This window comes from Triticum aestivum, chromosome 1D (assembly GCF_018294505.1).
Source record: "Triticum aestivum cultivar Chinese Spring chromosome 1D, IWGSC CS RefSeq v2.1, whole genome shotgun sequence".
NCBI classification, from domain to species: Eukaryota; Viridiplantae; Streptophyta; class Magnoliopsida; order Poales; family Poaceae; genus Triticum; species Triticum aestivum.
Window position 1 is genome coordinate 485,168,389 of NC_057796.1, and position 20,135 is coordinate 485,188,523.

The 20,135-nt window shown below is 45.1% G+C and overlaps 1 protein-coding gene across 1 annotated transcript; it reads right to left on the reverse strand.

Moving 5' to 3' along the window:
- Nucleotides 1–16,968: 16,968 nt before the first annotated feature.
- On the reverse strand, nt 16,969–19,130 carry LOC123183292 (S-type anion channel SLAH2-like). Its single transcript, XM_044596067.1, has 2 exons — nt 18,554–19,130; nt 16,969–18,459 (listed from the first exon to the last, which is right to left on the reverse strand). Exons 1-2 carry the CDS (start codon nt 19,094–19,096, stop codon nt 17,239–17,241), a joined length of 1,764 nt encoding a protein of 587 aa, XP_044452002.1. The 5' UTR covers nt 19,097–19,130; the 3' UTR covers nt 16,969–17,238.
- Between the last annotated feature and the right edge of the window lie 1,005 nt (nt 19,131–20,135).

Here is a 20,135-nt window from a genome sequence, read left to right on the forward strand (position 1 = left end):
GTTGTGCAAATCATACTTACTTTTTTTTGTGCAAATCATACTTAATTTTTTATGTAACATTATTTATTTCCCTGTGCAATCAGTGCTTCTCAAAGGATTACAGTCAGGCCTACCTAAAAGATTATCTGCGAAAGCCCATGGTTGTGCGTGTCACCAACGAACATTTTGAAGGTAATAAAAAGGTCTTGTTCAAGATGGGCAAGAAGGACGGGCGTGCGATCATGACGAAGAACTGGAGAGAAGTCGTTGAGGGAGCCAGAATGAAAGAAGACCAAATGGCTATCTTCAGGTTCATGGAAAGGAGTGAAGGTGGGCTTAGGGTGAACATAGTTAGTGGCATGAGGATTCGTTGACCCATGGCACTAGTTTGACGCTAGTTTTATAATTTGTATGTAGTAGCCAGTAACTGCAAGTTGGTAGTATCAGCTTTTGGGTCCAGTAATTGCGACTTAGTAGTAATTGGTACTTGGTAGTAACTGGTACTTTGGTGGTATAACTTTTGGGTCCGACTTGGTATGAAGATCGTCCAGTAAGTGGAACTTGGCACTAACTTGGTGGTACCCTATGTGGCGTAATGTACTTGCTATGCAAGTCTATATATATAACGCACCCTAGTACCCTCCTTGATATAATTACCTTTATGGACTGCAATTTATATTTCCTTTTTTTTGACACAGTGATGCTAGTATTTTTAGAATCAAATCTAACCGGGTTTCAAATGGATTGGACACTACTTTCATTTTTGAACGAGGTTTTTGTGTTGGCTAGTACGAGTTATTTTGAAAATGCGGTTTGTATGTGTGTCGCACAAAAAATCAATGCAAAACAAAAACTTGCGTGTCAAAATGCAATGCAAAAAGTGATGTTTCTGTTACTTTCAAAATGGCATTGCATGCTATTTTCAAAAACAGAGCAAACCAGCATGTTTTTTATTTGAAAAACAGTATACTAAAAAACATGCTATCTTTTAAAAAGCGTAATTAAAAAAATGCTGTTTTCAAAATCAGCACGCTGCTTTCAAAACAGCATATTTCAAAAAGCATGTAATTTTTTATATCAGCATGCTATTTTAAAAACAGCGTTATATTTTTAGAATGAGGCTGTTATTTTGAAATCAGCATGCTATTTTTCAAAACAGCGTTATATTTTTAAAAACAACGCTATATTTTTAGAATGAGGATGTTATTTTGAAATCAGCATGCTATTTTTAAAAATATCATATTCAAAAGAACATGATTTCTTTTAAATCAGCATGCTATTTTAAAAGTAGCATATTGAAAAAACATGCTATTTTGAAAATAAGCATGCTATTTTTAAATAAGCATGATATTTTGAAAACGGCATGCTATTTTAAAAGTAGCATATTGAAAAGAGCATTATATTTTTAAAAGTAGCATGCTATTTTTAAAATTAGCATGATATTTTTGAAATCAGCATGTTATTTTGAAAGTAGCATATTGAAAAGAGCATTATAATTTTAAAAGTAGCATGCTATTTTTGAAATCATATTTTTAAAATCAGCATGGTATTTTTAAAATCAGCATGCTATTTTTAAAATAGCATGGTATTTTAAAAACAATATATTCAAAGCAGCATGCTATTTTTTAAATCCGCATATTCATTCTATTTTATTTTCAATTGAACATGTTTTTTTTCACATGAGCATGCTATTTTTAAAATATCAGTATGCTTATTTTCTATTTGAAAATAAACGATTTTCAAGGTTATTTGAAAACGAGGTTTCTATTAAGGTTCTATTTTCTTATATATATATAAATTTTCGGTTTCTATTTTATATTTGAAGTATGAAATTTGACTACACTTGAACAAATTTCAGCAATATATTATGTAAAAAATGAAAAAAATACAGAAAACCAACTTCACTAAAAATGCATTGTTTCATCGATGTTGATAAATCATAACTAGCCTACCATGTCGACCCGTCCATAATAAAATGAGGGTGTACCAAGCAAATGAGGAATTCAGAAAAATAGTGGCAGTCCATCAAATAGGTCTAATACATCAGAAACAAGGTGGATCACGGCATGGAAAATTGTCTACTTTAGTTTGTTCTCAATTTTTCGACCCCAGAAATCCTTTTGTTTTCTCTGCTTGACCCTGTGCATCTAAACATCCTGTCTCTACTTCACTATAGCTTTCCTGCATGAAACAACGTTTGTTAATAGGATAGCAAAAAAGATTTGAGCATGTACAGTACACTATAACAGAAAAGACACTAACTTCACTGATTTTCTCGTCATAGCAACATAAGCTAACTTGACAGCTCTTATTCGCTCAGCCTGTGGTACATTTCTAGCAGGCCTTTTTGTCTTCATCACCCCTTTGGCCTGTTCTTTACCGCCCTTCCTAGAGTCTTTCCTGGAAAAGTTAACAAACGTCAACACAGTACTAGCAAATACCCGACTTCTAGAGCGGACATGTAAGTATAGACACTAACTTCACTGGTTTTCCTCGCGCACCCTTGTCATCGTTCTTTTTCTTCCTCCCAGCATTGACATTTGGAGCGCCCTTGCGTTTCCTGCAAAAAATGAAATAGATGAATCTGCAGCCAGCATTCGAAAACATGTTTAAGTACGCACAATTGTGCTGATGCCCACTTGTTTGGTTTTGCGTAATCCTCTTCTGCAACCTCCAATGGTCTCTTCGTAGCCCTCCTCAGCCCACCATCTTCTGCATCTGAATCTTCCTCTTCTTCTGCATCTGAATCTCCCTCTTCTTCTGCATCTGAATCTTCCTCTTCTTCTGTACCTGAATCTTCCTCTTCTTCTGTATCTGCCTCTGTCTCTTCTTCTGTATCTGCCTCTGTATCTGACTCTGTCTCTTCTTTTTGCTTCTTCCTCCTTGTGCTATTTGATTTCCCTGATTTTTTCCTGCGTAAATTGAAGAAAAACATGTGAACACTCTCTGGGAGAACATATTAACACTGTAAGCATGTATGGAAATGAACAATGAGATTAACATGTCCACTAACTTCGTTGCTTTTTTTTGAATCTTCCTCTTCTTCTATATCTGAATCTGTGTCTTCTTCTGTCTCTGAGTCTTTCTCTTTTCGCTTCTTCCTCCTTGTGACCTTTGATTTCCCCGATTTGTTCCTGAGTAAATTGAAGAAAAAGAGAGAACATATTAACATTGTAAGCATGTATGGAAATGAACAATGAGATAAACATGTGCACTAACTTCGTTGCTTTTTTCCCTCTCATCTGCTCGCGCCTGGATTTAATCCTCTTGTTCGATTCTTCGGTAGTTGGTCTCCCTTTTAGAACTATTTTGATTGGATTTTCCACGTCATCATTGCAGCATTCGCGAGCAGCAGAGAACTATGCCGGCAAAGGAACAAATGATTTATGGCCTTCATCCAAATCAGTTTTTTCTCCATCAACCAATATACTCCGGAGGAGCTCCATCACCTGTTCTGACTGTGAATCGCTAGCTGCGGCTGTGAATAAAGCGTCACTAGCCATGTTGCGTAGTTGATGATACTTATTCATGTGATCAGACCATACATGAGTATTCGCAATCCTCGAAGAAGGGAACGCTGGCTTGGCATGCATTGTCCATCTTTTCTTGACATTTTTTTTTGGAAATGTGCGTACACCAAGATGATCCAGAACGCAGAATATATGTGTGCATGGGTAATCCTGACTTTCCAACTTTTTACATGTACAAGCTGCATCATCCAGTCTTGCTCCTGTAAACAGACAAGTCACGTGATATATAAAATCCACAGGCTTAGCATCCACGCCTTGTGCATCCAACTTTTTTGCATCCAACTCCTCACTATCCTTACCTTCCAAGTCATTGGGATCCTTAGCATCCAGGTTTTTGGCATGCAAGTCCACACCATCCTTGCCTTCCAAGTCATTGGGATCCTCAGCATCCAAGTTTTTTGCATGCAAGTCCTCAGCATCCTTACCTTCCAAGTCATTGGGATCCTCAGCATCCAAGTTTTTTGCATGCAAGTCCTCACATCCTTACCTTCCATGTCATTGGGATCCTCAGCTCCAATTTTTTTGCATACAAGTCCTCAGCATCCTTACCTTCCTTACCTTGCAATTCTGTAGCATCCCTGCCATATGGGACTTTATCATATGGGGCTTTGCGCAAAACTCCAAACACGACCAAACCATCACATGCTACCCGGTCCGTGACCTGCCAATTTGTCCCTTCGACAATCTGACGCTTTACCTTTGGAAACATCACAGTTGTATAAATATAAGAGGCAGCAATCTCCAGAGGGTGTGCATTCAGCTTAGTGAAGGGTATCATATGTGTTGCTACTGCGTCTAATGCTGCTTCATTCTTACGCATTATGGATACACAGTGCTCAACATGCTGCAACAAATCAACAAGCTGCATCTTCCTGTTCATGTGCACATGAAGCCTTGAGTTGAGAGACTCACTCCTCTGATTACTCATCATGCCTAGGAAATATCTACCCTTTGTGTACGCATCAACCCATTTGTGTCGCAGCTCGTACATCCTGTTAACCCATGACGACCTCTTCCCCGTTGGTTTTATTTTGAATCGAACCTTATAAGCCTCCCATCTTTTCTCAAACTCATCAACATCCCAACGACGGTAAATGAATTCCCTAAATTCCTCAAGGTTTTTCTTGCGGAGGTGCATCACCATATTCTCCTCGATATGCCACGTGCACAAACGATGATCTGTTCTAGTCCAGACAGTAGCTATTGCTTTAGCCATTGAACCGTCCCCATCGGTGATTGCTGAAATGGGTGCCCTCTGGGACATTGCCTCCAAAAATACATGAAGAAGCCACTGGTATGATGCAACTGTCTCGTCTGACACTAGACCGACCCCAAACAAAACTATGTTGCGGTGATGGTTCAGACCAACAAATGGAACAAACGGAAGCCTGTACATGTTAGACCGGTATGTACTGTCGAACACCACGACACCACCAAAGGCAACATAGTCAATCCGGGATTGTGAATCAGCCCAGAATATGTTCCTCAAATGGCCTTCTTTGTCTTTTGTGTATTTGAAAAAAGAATTCCGGGTCTGCTTTCTTCTGTGCAATCATATAGGTGAGAAAATATCTAGCGTCACTGCCTTCTATCTTGCGCTTCTTCTGGATTGAAACATGGTTGTATAGGTCTCGATCTATATATCCAAGCTTGTCGGGACCTCCGGCATTCTTCTCCATTACATTCATAATCTGATGTGTTCGAAGTCCACCAACAGCATACTCGATGACATCGGCCTGTTGTGCGTCAGTCATTCTACGATGAGCCGATAAGTAGGGAGTCAGGTCAGCAGGGACAAACAGATGGTTATGCTTGTCCACAAAATTCTTGACGAACCAGAGGCCACTACTATGTTGTAGCTCAACCTGAAAAAGAGCGGGACACCCACACCGAGAAAGACCCCTCGGTGTTCTTTTTCTATCAGCTCTGTTAAAGTGCTTAAGGGCCCGCCATCCTTGTTTGCAGCACTTGTATGTCCTTCTGTATGCATTTTGTTTCGGACCCGGACCCCTGTACTTCAGATCATCCTTTCTAACACCAAACCCTTTTTCTCTCGCATAGCCTACGTAGAACATGTAGGCTTCTTCCTCAGTCCTGAAAGTCTTCTTCACAATCTCTATGTATTCCATACACTCATTCAGATCTGAACCAGCCATGCCTTTAATATCAATTCCTTTACCTTGCATGTGTACATCATCCAGGTCTATGCCATCCTTGCCTGCATCCTCATTATCGTTATCATCCATGCGCATACCATCCATTCCTTTGCCTTCGTTTCGTCTATCACCCATGTCCTTGTCATCCTTGCCTGTATTCCCCAAGTTTTTGCCATCGTTGCCTTTATCATCCATGTCGTTATGCTGCCAACGAAAACAGATAGTCAATGTTACGGATGGATAGCATACATAATAATTATGCAATACTCTGCTTAAATAATTGATTTAATTTTTCATATCGGATTCATGTACCAAACTCAGTCCTTCAAAAGCTGTAAGTAAGTATAAAATATTCCCTCACTAAATCCAGAAATATTTAATTGATTGTACTTGTTGTAACTGATGATCTCCTAACTAAATCCAAAGTGCACGAATCTTTCAAGTCCCCTGATAGATCCACCCTGATAGATCAATTATCTGCAAACTCCATTCAAAATTGCGTCCTAATTGAATCCAAAATTATCACCTAACTAAATCCAAATTATCTCCTCACTAAGTCGAAAATATCTCCAAACTCCATACAAAAATAATTATCTCCTAACTAAATCCAAAATATCTGGAAACTCAAATTCAAAAGCATCTCCTAACTAAATCCAAAATAAGTTTCTTTGAATCCAAATCTGCTGACAAATTCTCATGGCACACAACCCTAACTAAGTGCTTTAATATGTCCTAGCTAAATCCGACTTACACTTCCTTTGAATCAAAATCTTGTCACAACTTTCTGAAACCATAAACCCTAACTAACTACATCAACATGTCCTACCTAAATCCAACTTACACTCCCTTTCAATCGAAATCTCGTCACAACTTTCTGAAACCATAAACCCTAAACCTCACATAACATATCCTAAACCCTAATCAAGTCCGACCCCTATTGGTACTATAAGCATAAGGGACCAGCAAAGATTTGAGATGGGTAGGCACTTACAGCGAAGATCCGGCGTGAAAAAGTTGATGCACATCGATGAGGATGATGTGGCCTCTCGGGTCGGGGAAGGAGGGGAGGCTCGTCGGAAGATCTGGCGCCGCGACCCGAGTGGGGTGACTTGCGATGGAGGGGGGAGGGGGAGTAGGAGCAGGAGGAAGGAGTGACACGGCGAGTGCGATCGGCGGCGATCGAGGGAGCCGGGGGCGATCGGCGGCGATCGAGGGCGCCGAGGTTAGGGCTCGAGAGGAGGAGAGAGGACGAACCGCTCGAACCAAATTTGAAAAGAGTACGCACGAGGATTGGACCTCTATAATGAAGTGTTTTATTAATGCAATTAATTTAATCGAAAAATTTCGGACGAGAATACCCCTGGACTTCATTGGGCCGATTAAAGGTATAAAAATTTTAGGTCGAAAATACCCTTGGGCTCAAAAAGGCCCAGCTATTCTAATCCGTTAGATCGCCCATATAATACACATGATTTGGTGTATTATGATGCACCGTAAAATTTCCCATTAGAAATCGGGTCTCCCAACTCATCGCTCTTGGCCTTGCAACTCCATGACTGCTTCTTCCACGGAGTCGAGTTGACCATACTCCCAAAGCTTGAGCGTCTTCTGTGCAATGACTCTACGTCGTCGTCGGTCCAGAGCATGCGGGTCGGCTGTGTTCCAAGCCTTCGTCCAATAAACCTCTCCGCACGGTATCTGAAATGCTGCTTTCACAACCGTCCAGCATTGCTCTCTGCGGCATTCAATAGCCTTAGTGATGTTTCTCTTTGCAACATGCATATCCTCGACACAGCCTGGATTCTTTCTGTTCTAGATGTTGCGCCCTTCCTGAGCAACCTTTCAATTAAGGTACACATCTTAATTTTCTTCTCTCTATATAAATTTCTTGCTGACAAGGCAATCAAATCTCATGACGTCTGCATTTGCATTTTTCTTCTCATGCCAGCATCCATAAATCTTATCTTCCTACACTTAATAATTGTGAGGTTTATTTGCTTATAATTAACTTATATAGAATGTTGTTGTTTGTGCAAGGGAAATCGGAGCCCGTTGACACCTCTTTTATAAAAAAAGATCACACTAAGTAATCATACTTTTTTTTCTCTGGTGTAGCTAATTCATCGCCAGTTTACACATCAAGGTCCCTACATGTTCACCCTGGCAGAGGAAGGACCTAAATTTGAGCACCACAACTTGAGTTCGCTGGAGATAAAATCATATGGAATTAGTCAGGACATGGACGTAATGCATTTCATCAGGCTCATCAGGAGGCATGCTGTGTGTTTGAAGAGGATACACTTGCTTGAGCAATGCGAGTACACAGGGTGTGACGGTGTCACGTGCTTGTGTCAAGTGGAAGACGAACGCAAGAAAGCCTTACGTGACAAACTCAATCTCGGATTCTCCACATCCGTAGAGATAACCATAGAGCCAGTTGTTTCAAAGCGATAAAGTGTCACACGTGTTTGCTGGCCTTGCTAGTGCAATGCTCGCATTCTTTATTCTGATTGTAGTTCATCTTTCGGCAAGCAAAATAACTTGGATTTTGGAGCCAAGTTTACGGCGGAATGTGTCTATCAATCTATATCTTCCACTATGTAATTATGTGTTTCTATTTCACCAGTAGAAAATGAGGCTTCCATACGCCCCCATTAGTCCTTAAAATAATCGAACCGCGACCAAAGGGGTCTTTAGTCGCGGTTCGGGAGGAGACCCGCGACCAACTATCTGGGCCCAGCGCGCTCGGTCGACAGCTGGCGGACGGGAGGGGCTTTAGTCCCGGTTGGCCTGGCCAACCGGGACTAAAGGTCCTCAGGCTGGCCCGAAGGCCTTTACTCGCGGTTGGCCAGACCAACCGGGACTAAAGGTTAGTCCTTTAGTCGCGGTTGGCCAGACCAACCGGTACTAAAGGGCCCATCAAACTCTACCCCCTGGACCGCCTTTTCAGTTTTAGAAAAACCAAAATAAAATGATGGAAATGTCAAAAAATAAAATAAAATAAGTTTCTCATGTGATATGTGGTCTAGTTCTTGGGAAAATTAACAAATATGAATTTCGACTTTATTTGCAAAATCTTTCTGGAATTTCTTAAAATGGGCATAACTTTTGCATACGAACTCGGATGAAAAAGTTTTTTATATGAAAAATCATCTACTCGAAAAGTTACATCCGATTTTAACCGGGGAGACCCCGTTAAACATTTTCAAAATCCTCAAAAACCTAACAGAAAAAAAGATACGGGGCTTTTAAGATCTGGAGAGGCAAAAAAATTTAAAAAATTTCAAATTGTGGTCAAACTGTGGTCAAACAATGGTCAAACTAATTATTCTAGAATATTAGTGTTACTAAATAATTATTTCAGTTTTTTTTAAATTTTGGTCAAATCTGGTCAAACTGTGGTCAAACAATGGTCAAACTAATTATTCCAGAAATATTAGTGTTACTAAATAATTATTGTTTTTTAAAACAATAGTTTCAAACTCAAACAGTGAAATGTGTCACTTCATGCTCAAGCTAAATTCCTGAGGGTTAATAGAATTGACATCTTACTATTGTAGGAAAACAACAAGTGTAGACTTGGAAACGAGGGAGAATAGAACCCGGAAGTTAAGCGTGCTCAGACTGGAGTAGTGAGAGGATGGGTGACCGTCCGGGAAGTTAGATGATTTGGAATGATGAGGGGTGATTAGAAATTAGAGGATAAATTGAGCAGTGATGAGGGGTGGTGATTAGAGATTAGAGGTTAAAATAATTCAGAAATTTGAAAATAAAAAAAAATAAAAAAATTCGCAGAAAAACCAGGTTTAGGGGGGCTAAAACCCTAAACCTGCGGAGGAGGCCTTTAGTCCCGGTTAGCCACGAGAACCGGGACTAAAGCCTTTAGTCGCGGTTCGTAAGAGGCGCGACTAAAGGGGGGGAGTCTTTAGTCGCGCATATTTAGTCCCGGTTGCACAGCCGGGACTAAAGGCCTTTGCGAACCGGGACTAAAGGCCCATTTTCTACCAGTGTTTGTGGAACGAAACCCTGATGTATCTCTGATCCAGTAGCTATAATTGCTTTAAAGAACCACATATAAATAATTAAGTTGGCATATCTGAGGCTTTCATTCAGCAAAAGAAAGAATTCGTTGAGTTTTTTTAGAGAAGAATCTGTAGAGTTAGAGGGTGCTTTGATCCAAGGGAGTTATTTTAGTCTGACTAAAAATAGTCTCTTTAAGAGGCTAAAGTTCCAAGCACCCCTGACTAAAGAGAGGCTAAAACTAGTCATGAGACTAAAATTTTTTAGTCAGGGTACCCCTACTAAAATGTGGATTAGTCCTCTCTCTCCTCATTTAACTCCTCTCCTTTAACACATGCGAGTTCTGGATTGGAGGGTTTGGAGGATAATAAATGCTCATTAACTTGATTTTAGTCTCTTTAATATATTTGGATCCAAGCATGGATGAGGCTAGCAAGTTTTAGTCCCACTACTTTTAGTCATGAGACTAAAACGTATCCAAGCACCCTCTTAGTTCGGAGCCATACAGTACAGATCATTACTCCTTTATGGAGCTCAAACAAGTAGACACCGGACACCAAAACCTGGTTTCATGCTTACTATCCGGTAAGCTCAAAGCCCAAAACAAGAAAGTGAACAAGAGTGCCATGCCATCAACTGTAACCTTGGTTTCGAGCAACGAGGGAATAGCATGTCACTATCACACACACAAAATGCTTTTTTGAGTTATCTTTTGCCTTTTGGAAAATCTCACTTCTAAAGTTCCAACACACTAGGGTACCCATTCTTATTGATACACCTTTGGTGAAACGTTCGTCCAATTTTCAGGTTTATGGATTGTGTTTGTTTGTTTTGTGAGTAGGACTGTGGAGTTACTTGGAGATGAGACTAGAATCTAAGAAATCTAACTTACTTCTAGAGAATAGAAGTATAACCACCAGATTTACAAACTCAACCATTAATTCCAGCAATTATACACTATAATGGCAATGTAAACTGCTCAACGATATCACACCTAATTCTCAATTACGTGCAGCCAGTTCATAAAGATGAAAAAAGGAAAACGAACGAAGAAAAAACATACAGAACTCTATACATGTTCTACTACTCAACATAAGCTAGCCTTGCATGCGTGCACCATGTCGTGCACCAATCATCTAACACTCTGATCTTTCATGCCCGTGTGCCACCAGAGACTCACCGGCAATGCTGCTCGTCCTGGAATTGTCGGAGTAGATGCCCTGCTTGGAACTGGAACTCATATTTGGGATGGAGAGAACGAGCTCCTTAACATCGACCAGAGATAGAGGATTGAAGGTGTGAGAGTATCTTGTTGAACTTGGGTTTTCGCCGTGTGATGGTAATAGACATAACGTTGGGGAAGAGGTCGCGCCGCACAATGGCATGGTACGCGGTGGTTGCGAGCACACCAGTGGTGGTGACGACGGCGATCCCCGATAGCCACACTGCCATAGCCCGTGTCAGCACGTGTCAATCTCTGATGCATACAATACCTTTGCTAGGGTCACGCTAGTCATTGGGAATATGTACACACACGTCGCTAGGGCAATGTTTATTCATGTTTTTCACCTACTACTGAGCCAACTTGCTCAAAGTTCACAAACATGACTATTTATTTGTGATGTCAATACAACGCCACAGAACATACGGTTTTGATATCTTCCTTGCCTTCATACCAGGAACCTCTTGATCGAACATGTACAGCTCTCTCCCATGTTCAATGATATTTTTCGTCATTCCAACTTGCATATCCTCGAAATGATCTGACCGATTTGAATTTTCCATTCTCTATTTGAGCGTGTTCACCATCTATTAATGTGTTATCCTTCTGTTTCAAAAAATGGTGATGTTTGGAAATGGAAACGGTATGTAACTTCGCCAACTAGTTTGCATTGCAATACCTATTTAATAACTAAGAAAATTAATAATATTTGGAAAACTACTTCTCAACTCAAATCTATGCATATGTTTTTTAGTTTGTAATCTATATATTTAGTATAATATAGTTGGTTATCCAAAGTTTTGACAAACTTATACGATAAACCGAATGACCCCTTTTTATTCAACCAGCCTGAAAATTCCTTAATAGTCAAAACTAGTGGAAATTAAATCGACAGTCCTATTCTACCCCCGAGCTGAAATGAGCTCGGGATGTACAATAAATTCGAAAAAATATATGAAAACATGGTCAAAAAATTCTGATTTTTTTTATGGCAAGCACGGACAAATTTGCTGGAGGCTTGCCAAATTTCATCATGAAAGAACATTCGTGGAAGTCGCGGCAAAAAATAACAAAATCAGCACTCCAATATGCTTTTGAAAACATCACTTTTGGAGCATCGATTTTGTATTTTTGCCGCAACTTCCACAAATGATCTTTCATGATGAATGTTTGCAAGTATCCATCAATTTTGTCAATTTTTTGAACATGTTTTCATTTTTGTTGAATTTACTGTTCACCAGAGCTCATTTGAGCTTGAGCTGAGAAACATCACGTCCAAATTAAATCCACAAATTCAAACTAATAATAGTCATAAGATGGCATATATAACACTAGAGGTCTAGACCTACACTATATTGGTCGATGTCAAATACATCCACGTATCACTACATTGTGTACATAACGTGGGTTTGCTTGACGCAGGCTGAACTTTTGTTATTATAAAAAAGGGGATGCATAGAAATTTGAAGTGGTAGAAATTACATTTTTTTGAAGGAAATTACATATTTTCTGTAGAAAGAATATTCAATACTAGTTCTAATACCGGACTTGGGCTGCTCCGCACTGATGGGCCCAGAGCTAGCTATGGTCCGAAACCAAACTCTATGAATTGGGACATATATACGTGCCACCGCCGTGGATATATACTCTATGGGTATGTTTGGTTGCCGTAGTCTACAGTAGTTGCATTGCATACCCTTCTCAACTCAGCCTAGCTATGCAAATGCAGCCTCAAATGCACCATCTGCAAGTTGTTTGGTTGCCTGCATGCCCTCTTGCCTGCATGAGCTGAACAACACTGACTGGTGTTTGGTTGCCTGCATGTTAGTGGACAAACCCAAGGCATGATGTTTGGTTGTATGCAACGCCTGGTGTGTGGTAACCTCTTTGGCTAGTTGGTGAGGTTACCAGCACACTTCGGCACTACTATGTAGCACACATCATAAGCAGAGCAGAGTATAAACAGAGGATCAACTACTTAACATCATAGTTCAGATAAGCAGTACCACACTTCATAACAGTTCAACGCATAAACCATAAACATAAACAGTTCAAAGCAGACTCGATAGTACTTAGGAAGGAGGTGCCCCGGCACTAGTCCTTGGTGGCGAAGGCTTCGTCGTGATTCCCGCACTTGTTGACGACCTCAATGCCTTCGTCGTCGAAGATGATGACCTTGAGGGTGTCTGGAGTGAGGAGCTTGAACGTCACCATGTAGCCGATCTTGATCTGATGAACGGCTGCTTAGGTGGCCCAACCTTGATCCAGGGTCACCCTGTCGTTCATCAGCTTCACCGTCACCTTCCAAGAGCAGCCGGTGTTGTTCCTGAGCTTGAACTCCGTCGGCACCGCGACGAAGTGCTTGGTGAAGTCCAGGGCATGGGGATGCACTCAAGCTTCGGTGGAAGGATGACCTTGTAGAAGTGAGTTGGGCCATCCTCCTCATGGTAGTGGCCGTAGTTGCGATGCTTGTTGCTGGGGGGCTCCTCCATGCGCTCGTCCTCGCCAGCCTCCGGCGTCTTCGGTTCTTCCTCGGCGGTGGGCGGCAGCACAACCTCGTCGGGCATTGGATGAAGGGGCTGCTTGCCCTTGTTGTCAACGGCCGGGAGCACCTCCGTGCCCATCTCATTGCTCTCCTCGATCTGCACACAATTCATGGAGTCAGGCACAACACAGAGTTCATGGCTTATTGATGAGCATGTAGTTAAAACGGCATGACTGCCACTCTTCTCCTCCTCTCCCTCGCCCCTATATTTACACCCTGCCCACCACTACTTACCCACCCCCTCTCTTTTCTCACTGTCAACCTTCCTCCTCTCCATCGCCGTGAGCTCTAGCTCCAACTCCAACGCCAACCCCTTCCCTTGGGGTATTGGCTGGAGGGCCTTCTTCCTCGGGTGGTCGGCTGGTGACCGCACCAAGTTCGAGAACACCATGAAGGTGTGCTCGAACTTCGGCTCCATGCCTGACATGCAGAAGGAATCTGATGCAGTGCTCAAGAGGGCCACTGCACAAGAGCTGAAGACGCTGATTTCTGACCCAGCGAAGGGCGCGATGGCAGTCGACATCATTCGTTGGGCCATGAATCAGGCCATCTCCGACGATGCTAAACAGAGGAAGAAGTGACGCAAGTACAAGAACTACTGGTCTCCTAATGACCGCCATGCCGCAGTGTACTGGGACACGGCAATCGCGCCACTGACGGTCATCGGTGGGGAGCCTAAGGAGGAGGAAGAACCGGTGCAGATGCCAGCGAGGGCGCCGGAGCCAGGCTGTCGTACCTGGCAGATCGACCTCGACTCCACCGAGGACGACGACGATGACCCACCGCCCCGGATGGCGATGAACAAGAAGATGAAGGCCAGCGGCTCGACCCGCCGCTCCGCACGCCCGTGACGGCCGCCGCGGTGATCCGGTGTCCATTGTGTACCCCCAATCCCCCAATCCCCCTTCTGCATCCGCATCTACCTCTATTCCAATCTTGCATGAACTAGTTTGAAGTACTATGAACTCGTATGAACTAGTATGAATTACCTCTACATGCTTATCTACCTCTATTCCCCATTCCCCTCTGCCGTGGATCGAACCTATCGCCGGATCGAATGGAAAAAAGTACTGCGTGACGAACAGAGAAAAGTGCTTACCGCCATTGCCGTGGGCTAAGTGATGATCCGCTCGCCGGTGATGGAGTCCGGTGGTCTTCTTGCTCTGCTCCGGTCCGCCGCCGCCGGTGAGAGTTGGGAGAGTGGGGGAGAGTGGGGAGAGGGAGCGGTGAGACTAATAACTACCGGCGCTTCGGAAAGCAACGCGGCTTCTCGAGCGTGGTCGCGCGCGTGCAGCCGCCGCCGCCGCCCACGTGCACCGCTCGGGCCTGACCCTGGAGAAACTGCCAATTCGAGCGTTTCCATGAAGCCAGCCCAGGAGTGCTTTAAGGTTCGTGACATGCGGGCCGGATAGTAAAACCAAGCAACCAATCAGCCCGTTTTCATCCCGCGCGAGTCAGGCCGGGCCTCATGTAGGCAACCAAACACGCCCTATATATCTGCTGCGCCGTCATGCAATCTCAGCTGCAACTCGGCCGAGCCGGCGTGCATTAATGGAGACGGGTGGCCGTAAACGAGTGAAGGGTAGCAACGGCGGCGGCGGCGGCGACAGCATCAGCGCCCTACGCGACGACGTCCTCGTCGACATACTCCAGCGCGTAGACCTGCGCGCGGCGGTCACGGCGGGCGCCGTGGCGAGGCGTTGGAGGCGCCTCCTGCGCATGCTCCCCGATCTCGACATGCACATCGCCACGCTGGTGCCGCACCATCTCTGGAGATCCTCGGCGCATAGTGTCATGGCCACGTACACCAAAGTTGTAACGTGGTTTCTGCTCCCCACCTATCACCGGACCAGGTTGCACCTCGCCTTCTACCTCGTGGACGTAGACGACCCGTGCCTGCGCTCCATCGGCGAGTCCATCGCCGCCACGCCCGCCGACCGCCTCGAGCTCACCGTACGCAAGGCATACCTTGTGGTCGTCGAGTTCGGTCCACGCTTCGCGTCGTTCCTCGCGACCTGCCTCACTGCCTTCGCCCGGCTCACCAGCCTCGCGCTGCACGACTTCTTCTTCTCCACCACCTCGGAGATCGTTGGTCTCCTCGACGTCTGCCACGCGCTAGAGCTCCTCTCCTTGACCAACTGCAAGTGTTGGGCCACCGTTGTGGAGAAATTGAAGATCGACGCCCCCAACTCGTCGCTCATGGCCTTGGAACTCCATGGTTGCGGTTTCCCCGGAGTCGAACTGACGGCAGTCCCAAAACTTGAGCGCTTTATCTGCGATGGCACTAACTTTGTCCAGAGCGTGAGTTTTGGCTATGTTCCTTCCCTTCGTGCCATAAAGCTCTCTGCACGGCATCTGCAATACTACTTTCTGAATCCAACGTCGCTCTCTCCCGCATTCAATGGCCTCGTAGATGTTTATTTTTGCAGATTGAATATACCCCGGATGGCTTGGATCCCTTCTGTTTTAGATGCTGCACCCTTCCTGAAAAACCTTTATATTGAGGTACGTAGTAGTGCACCTTATTATTTCTCTATCTATCTATATTTGTTTCTAATAAGAAAGCAAAACCTCTGGCCATCTGCATGCATGCTCTCATGCATACATCTGGAAAAAAAAAATATCTTATCTTCTCTACCATTTTAGATATTTTAAACCTGTTTTGTTTTTGTAGCTATATCCTGACTTTAGAAATCGACGTCCCTACAAGTTCACTGTGGTAGGGGAAAGGCCTAAATTTGAGCACCACAACTTGAGTTCGCTGGAGATAAAAGCCTATGGAATTAGTACGGAAATGGACGTCATGAATTACGTGAGGCTCATCAGGAATTATGCTGTGTATTTGAAGAGGATACACTTGCTTGAGCAATGCAAGTACCTAAATTGCGATGGTGTCACGTGCTTGTGCCAAGTGGAAGACGACCGAAAGAAAATCTTACGTGACATACTCAATGTTGGATTTTCCACATCCGTAGAGATAACAATAGAGCCAGTGGTTACAAAAAGGAAGACCATAGAGCAAGTAGCACGAGTATGCTAACCATGCTTGTGCAATGATCTCACGCTTTATTCAGAGTGTAGTTCCTCTTTCTGCAAGCAAAACAACATGCATTTTGGACTCAAGTTTGTGGCGGAAGGTGTCTATACTTCTATATTTTCGACTATGTAAGTGCTTTGATCTGTGGGACGAACCCTGTTCAGTCTCTGTTCCAGGTAGCAATTAGTTTTCTTAAAATAAAATAATACATAATTATGTTAGCACATCTGAGGCTTTCATTAAGCAACCAGAAATAATTTGTAGATTTTTTTAGAACAATACGGTTCGTATGTAACTATATGGATGCCGGAACTAATAGACACAGAACACCAAAACTTGGCTTCAACCTATTATGTAAAGAAAGCTTAGTCTGAGAGTACCGCCATCAACACATCATAGTCACACACAAAAAATGATTTTGCAAATTCTTCTCTCTTATTTGAAAATCTCACTTCCAAAGTTGCAACACACTAGGCCATCCATTCTGGTTGATGCACCTTTGGTGAATTGTTCCTGCAATTTTCAGGTCTATGGAGTTACTTGGAGATCAAAATAGAGCAGGAAATGTAACTTGCTTCTGATGAACGAAAGTATATAACCACTAATTTGACAAGCTCAACCATCAAGTCAGGATATCGCTACTAATCTGCAACTATGTGCAGCAAGTTCACAAAGACAAAAAAGAATGGAGAAAAAAATACAGAACTCCATACAGGTTACACTAATCAACATGTTATGCACCATACCGTCTAATACTCTTCTCTTCCGTGCCCGTGTGCCATTGGAGACTCACCGACACTGATGCTCATCCTGGAGCTGGAGCCGGAGTCAGAGTAGGGGGCCTGGTTGGAATAGGAACTGAAATTCGGGATGGAGAGAACAAGCTCCTTGACATCATAACTCGATGACCGGAGATGTGTGAGGATCTTGCTAAACTTGGGCCTTCGCCGCGTGATGGCGATGGACACATCATTGGGGAAGAGGTCCTTCCGCATGAAGGCATGGTACATGGTAGTGGCTAACACACCGATGACTGTGACGACGGCGATTCCTGACAACCCAACTGCCAATGCCCGTGTCAGCACATTGTCTACCTTTGATGCATACAATACCGTCGCCAAGGCCACACTCGTCATTGGGAATGTGTACGCCCACCATGCCAGGGAGACCCTAAACCCCCGAAAGAGGTTGACCTGCAGCACCAGCGACACGTAGAGGAATAGCGAGATGAAGTAAAGGAGCTTAGCGCCATCGTTGAACTCACCAGAGATCCTTGTCCATGCCATAGACGCGACGCTAGGTGCAGCGACGAAAAGGAAGAAAACTGGGTGGAGCTCCTTGGGGAGCTGCACGTTGGTAGGGAGCCGCTGATAGAGAGTGACAAAGAGCACCACATAGTGGGCCAACCCAACAGCAAAGAAGAAGATGGGCAGCTCCCGGAGGCCCATCCTAGCGCCAAGCAGCGCACCGACGAAGTTGCCAACGACGGCGAGGTGGTTCGATGGGTTGGCCACCTTAGAGAGGCGCCGCTCGTCGCTAGTCATCCATTGTCCGTAGATTTTGAGGTCGAGACACAAGATAGGCGCCATGAGCACGCACCAGACGGCGTGGTGGATCTCCCACACCGGATGCGGCACGCCCTTGACAAGGAAGAGGCAAGCGATCCATGGCGCGAAGAAGAAGTTGACGCGCACAGGATGGTTGAACTCACGACGGACAGCCTCGAAGTAGAAGACGATCTTCAAGAGGTAGGTGATGGAGACGACCACCATGAGTGCGACGGAGATCCACCAGAGGACGTGGTTGACAACCGGGTGCACGTGAAGGAACTTCGTGGAGGGCTCCCACTGCAGGGTCTTCCACAACATCGCCTGGCTGCTCACGCCAAGGCACATCCCAAAGGCGCTAATTGGAAACCGAAGCAGGAACGGCCATGTCTCGTCCTTAGGCAGGACCGCCACCTCTGTCGACTGCACGTTCACATTGTTATTAGACACAAAAATGGTTGTAGTATGCAAAGGCGGAACTTTTTGGTGGAATGCTACACGGTTACGCGGTACGTACACGGAGGGTCTCGAGCTCGGGGCCTTCGAGCGCGGCGAAGTAGCGGTCGGCGGTGGGCACTTCATCGTCCTCGTCGATGTCCTCCTCTGAGATCTTTGACGCCTCACCTTTCTCGACGTCGGTGTCCTGTGGCACCCCGCGGAGGTTGGAGAGCTGCCGTTCAAGGTCGCCATAGAACGTCTTGAAGTGGCCAAACCGCCGGTCTCGCTCCCACGGGACCTTCGACTCGATCGGCAGCACAGGAGCGGTGCCCACGTCGGCATCGCAGGCGCAGACTAACGGCGGCATGCTGAGCTGCGCAAGGTGGAGCCCCGACGGCGAGCCTGGCACGCTGAACGAGACAGAGCACCGCGTCTCATCCTGAGCCGCCGCGGCCGCGTCTTTGGTCATCGTGTCGTCGGCGGCGACTTCGTCTGCAGCCTCCATCAAAGAAGCGCCGGCTCTCCGCGGCACGGCACGGACGACAAGCGGCTCCCGGGACAGAGCGCACCCCGGCTGGCCGTCCACCCCCGCCATCTGGATGCTGACCTCCCTCGTTGCCATGGCAACAACCTCTCTCTCTCTCTCTCTCTCTCTCTCTCTCTCTCTCTCTCTCTCTCTCTCTCTCCACCGTTGAAGCCAGCTGCAAGCTCTTCAAAACGGACAACTGGTGGTGACTGGTGAGTGAATGGATATGCATCGCATCGTGGGCATGACTAGCTTTATATACACGCGCGCGCGCGCACACACACATCCCAGCTGATGGATCGACCGACCTACCGGTGCTAGTGGTGCGCCGCCGGGCGGGGCGGTCAGGCTCAAATCAGCGGCGCCGGCGGGGTGGGGATGAGGCGCGCACGTGGACGGGAAGCACTAGAAGGTTCCACGCATCACAGCATCACGTGGACGAAATTCTTGTGTCACCTCGACTTGGACGGATGATGTGATGGAGAGCTCGATCAAACGACCATGTCTCGTGTCTTGTCAGATGGGTCTTCTATGCTGAGCCCGCAAGTCTGTGGGTTGGTGGAATAGCGACGCCCGAATAATATTACCTTCGTCCCAAAATCTTTGTCTCAGATTTATCTAGATTTGTCTAGATATGGATGCATTTAACACTAGAGCACGACCAGGTGCATCGAATGCTTCCATATCTAGACAAATCTAAAACAAATCTTTTGAGACGGAGGGAGTAGACGTGAACTTCAAATGGGAGATCATAGTGGTCTATGGTCCGGCCGATCACAGTCGATCCGCCGCCTTCTTGGCAGAGCTTCATGCCAAGATCTCCTCCGCGACCCTCCCGGTCGTGGTTGGAGGCGACTTCAATCTCCTTCGATCCGCTGAGGAAAAGAATAACTCTCGGGTGGATTTGGCCGGGATGCGTCGTTTCAATGACTGGGTCGCGGATCTGGGTCTTCGTGAGCTAGACAGGGTCGGGGCTCGTTTTACCTGGACTAATCGACAGGTCTCCCCGACCCTTAGCGTGCTTGATCGGGTGTTTGTCTCCCCGGATTGGGAACTTCGGTTCTCTTTGGCCTCTCTTCAGGCCATTACCCGTATTGGTTCTGACCACATCCCCCTCCTCTTAGCCTTTATGGAT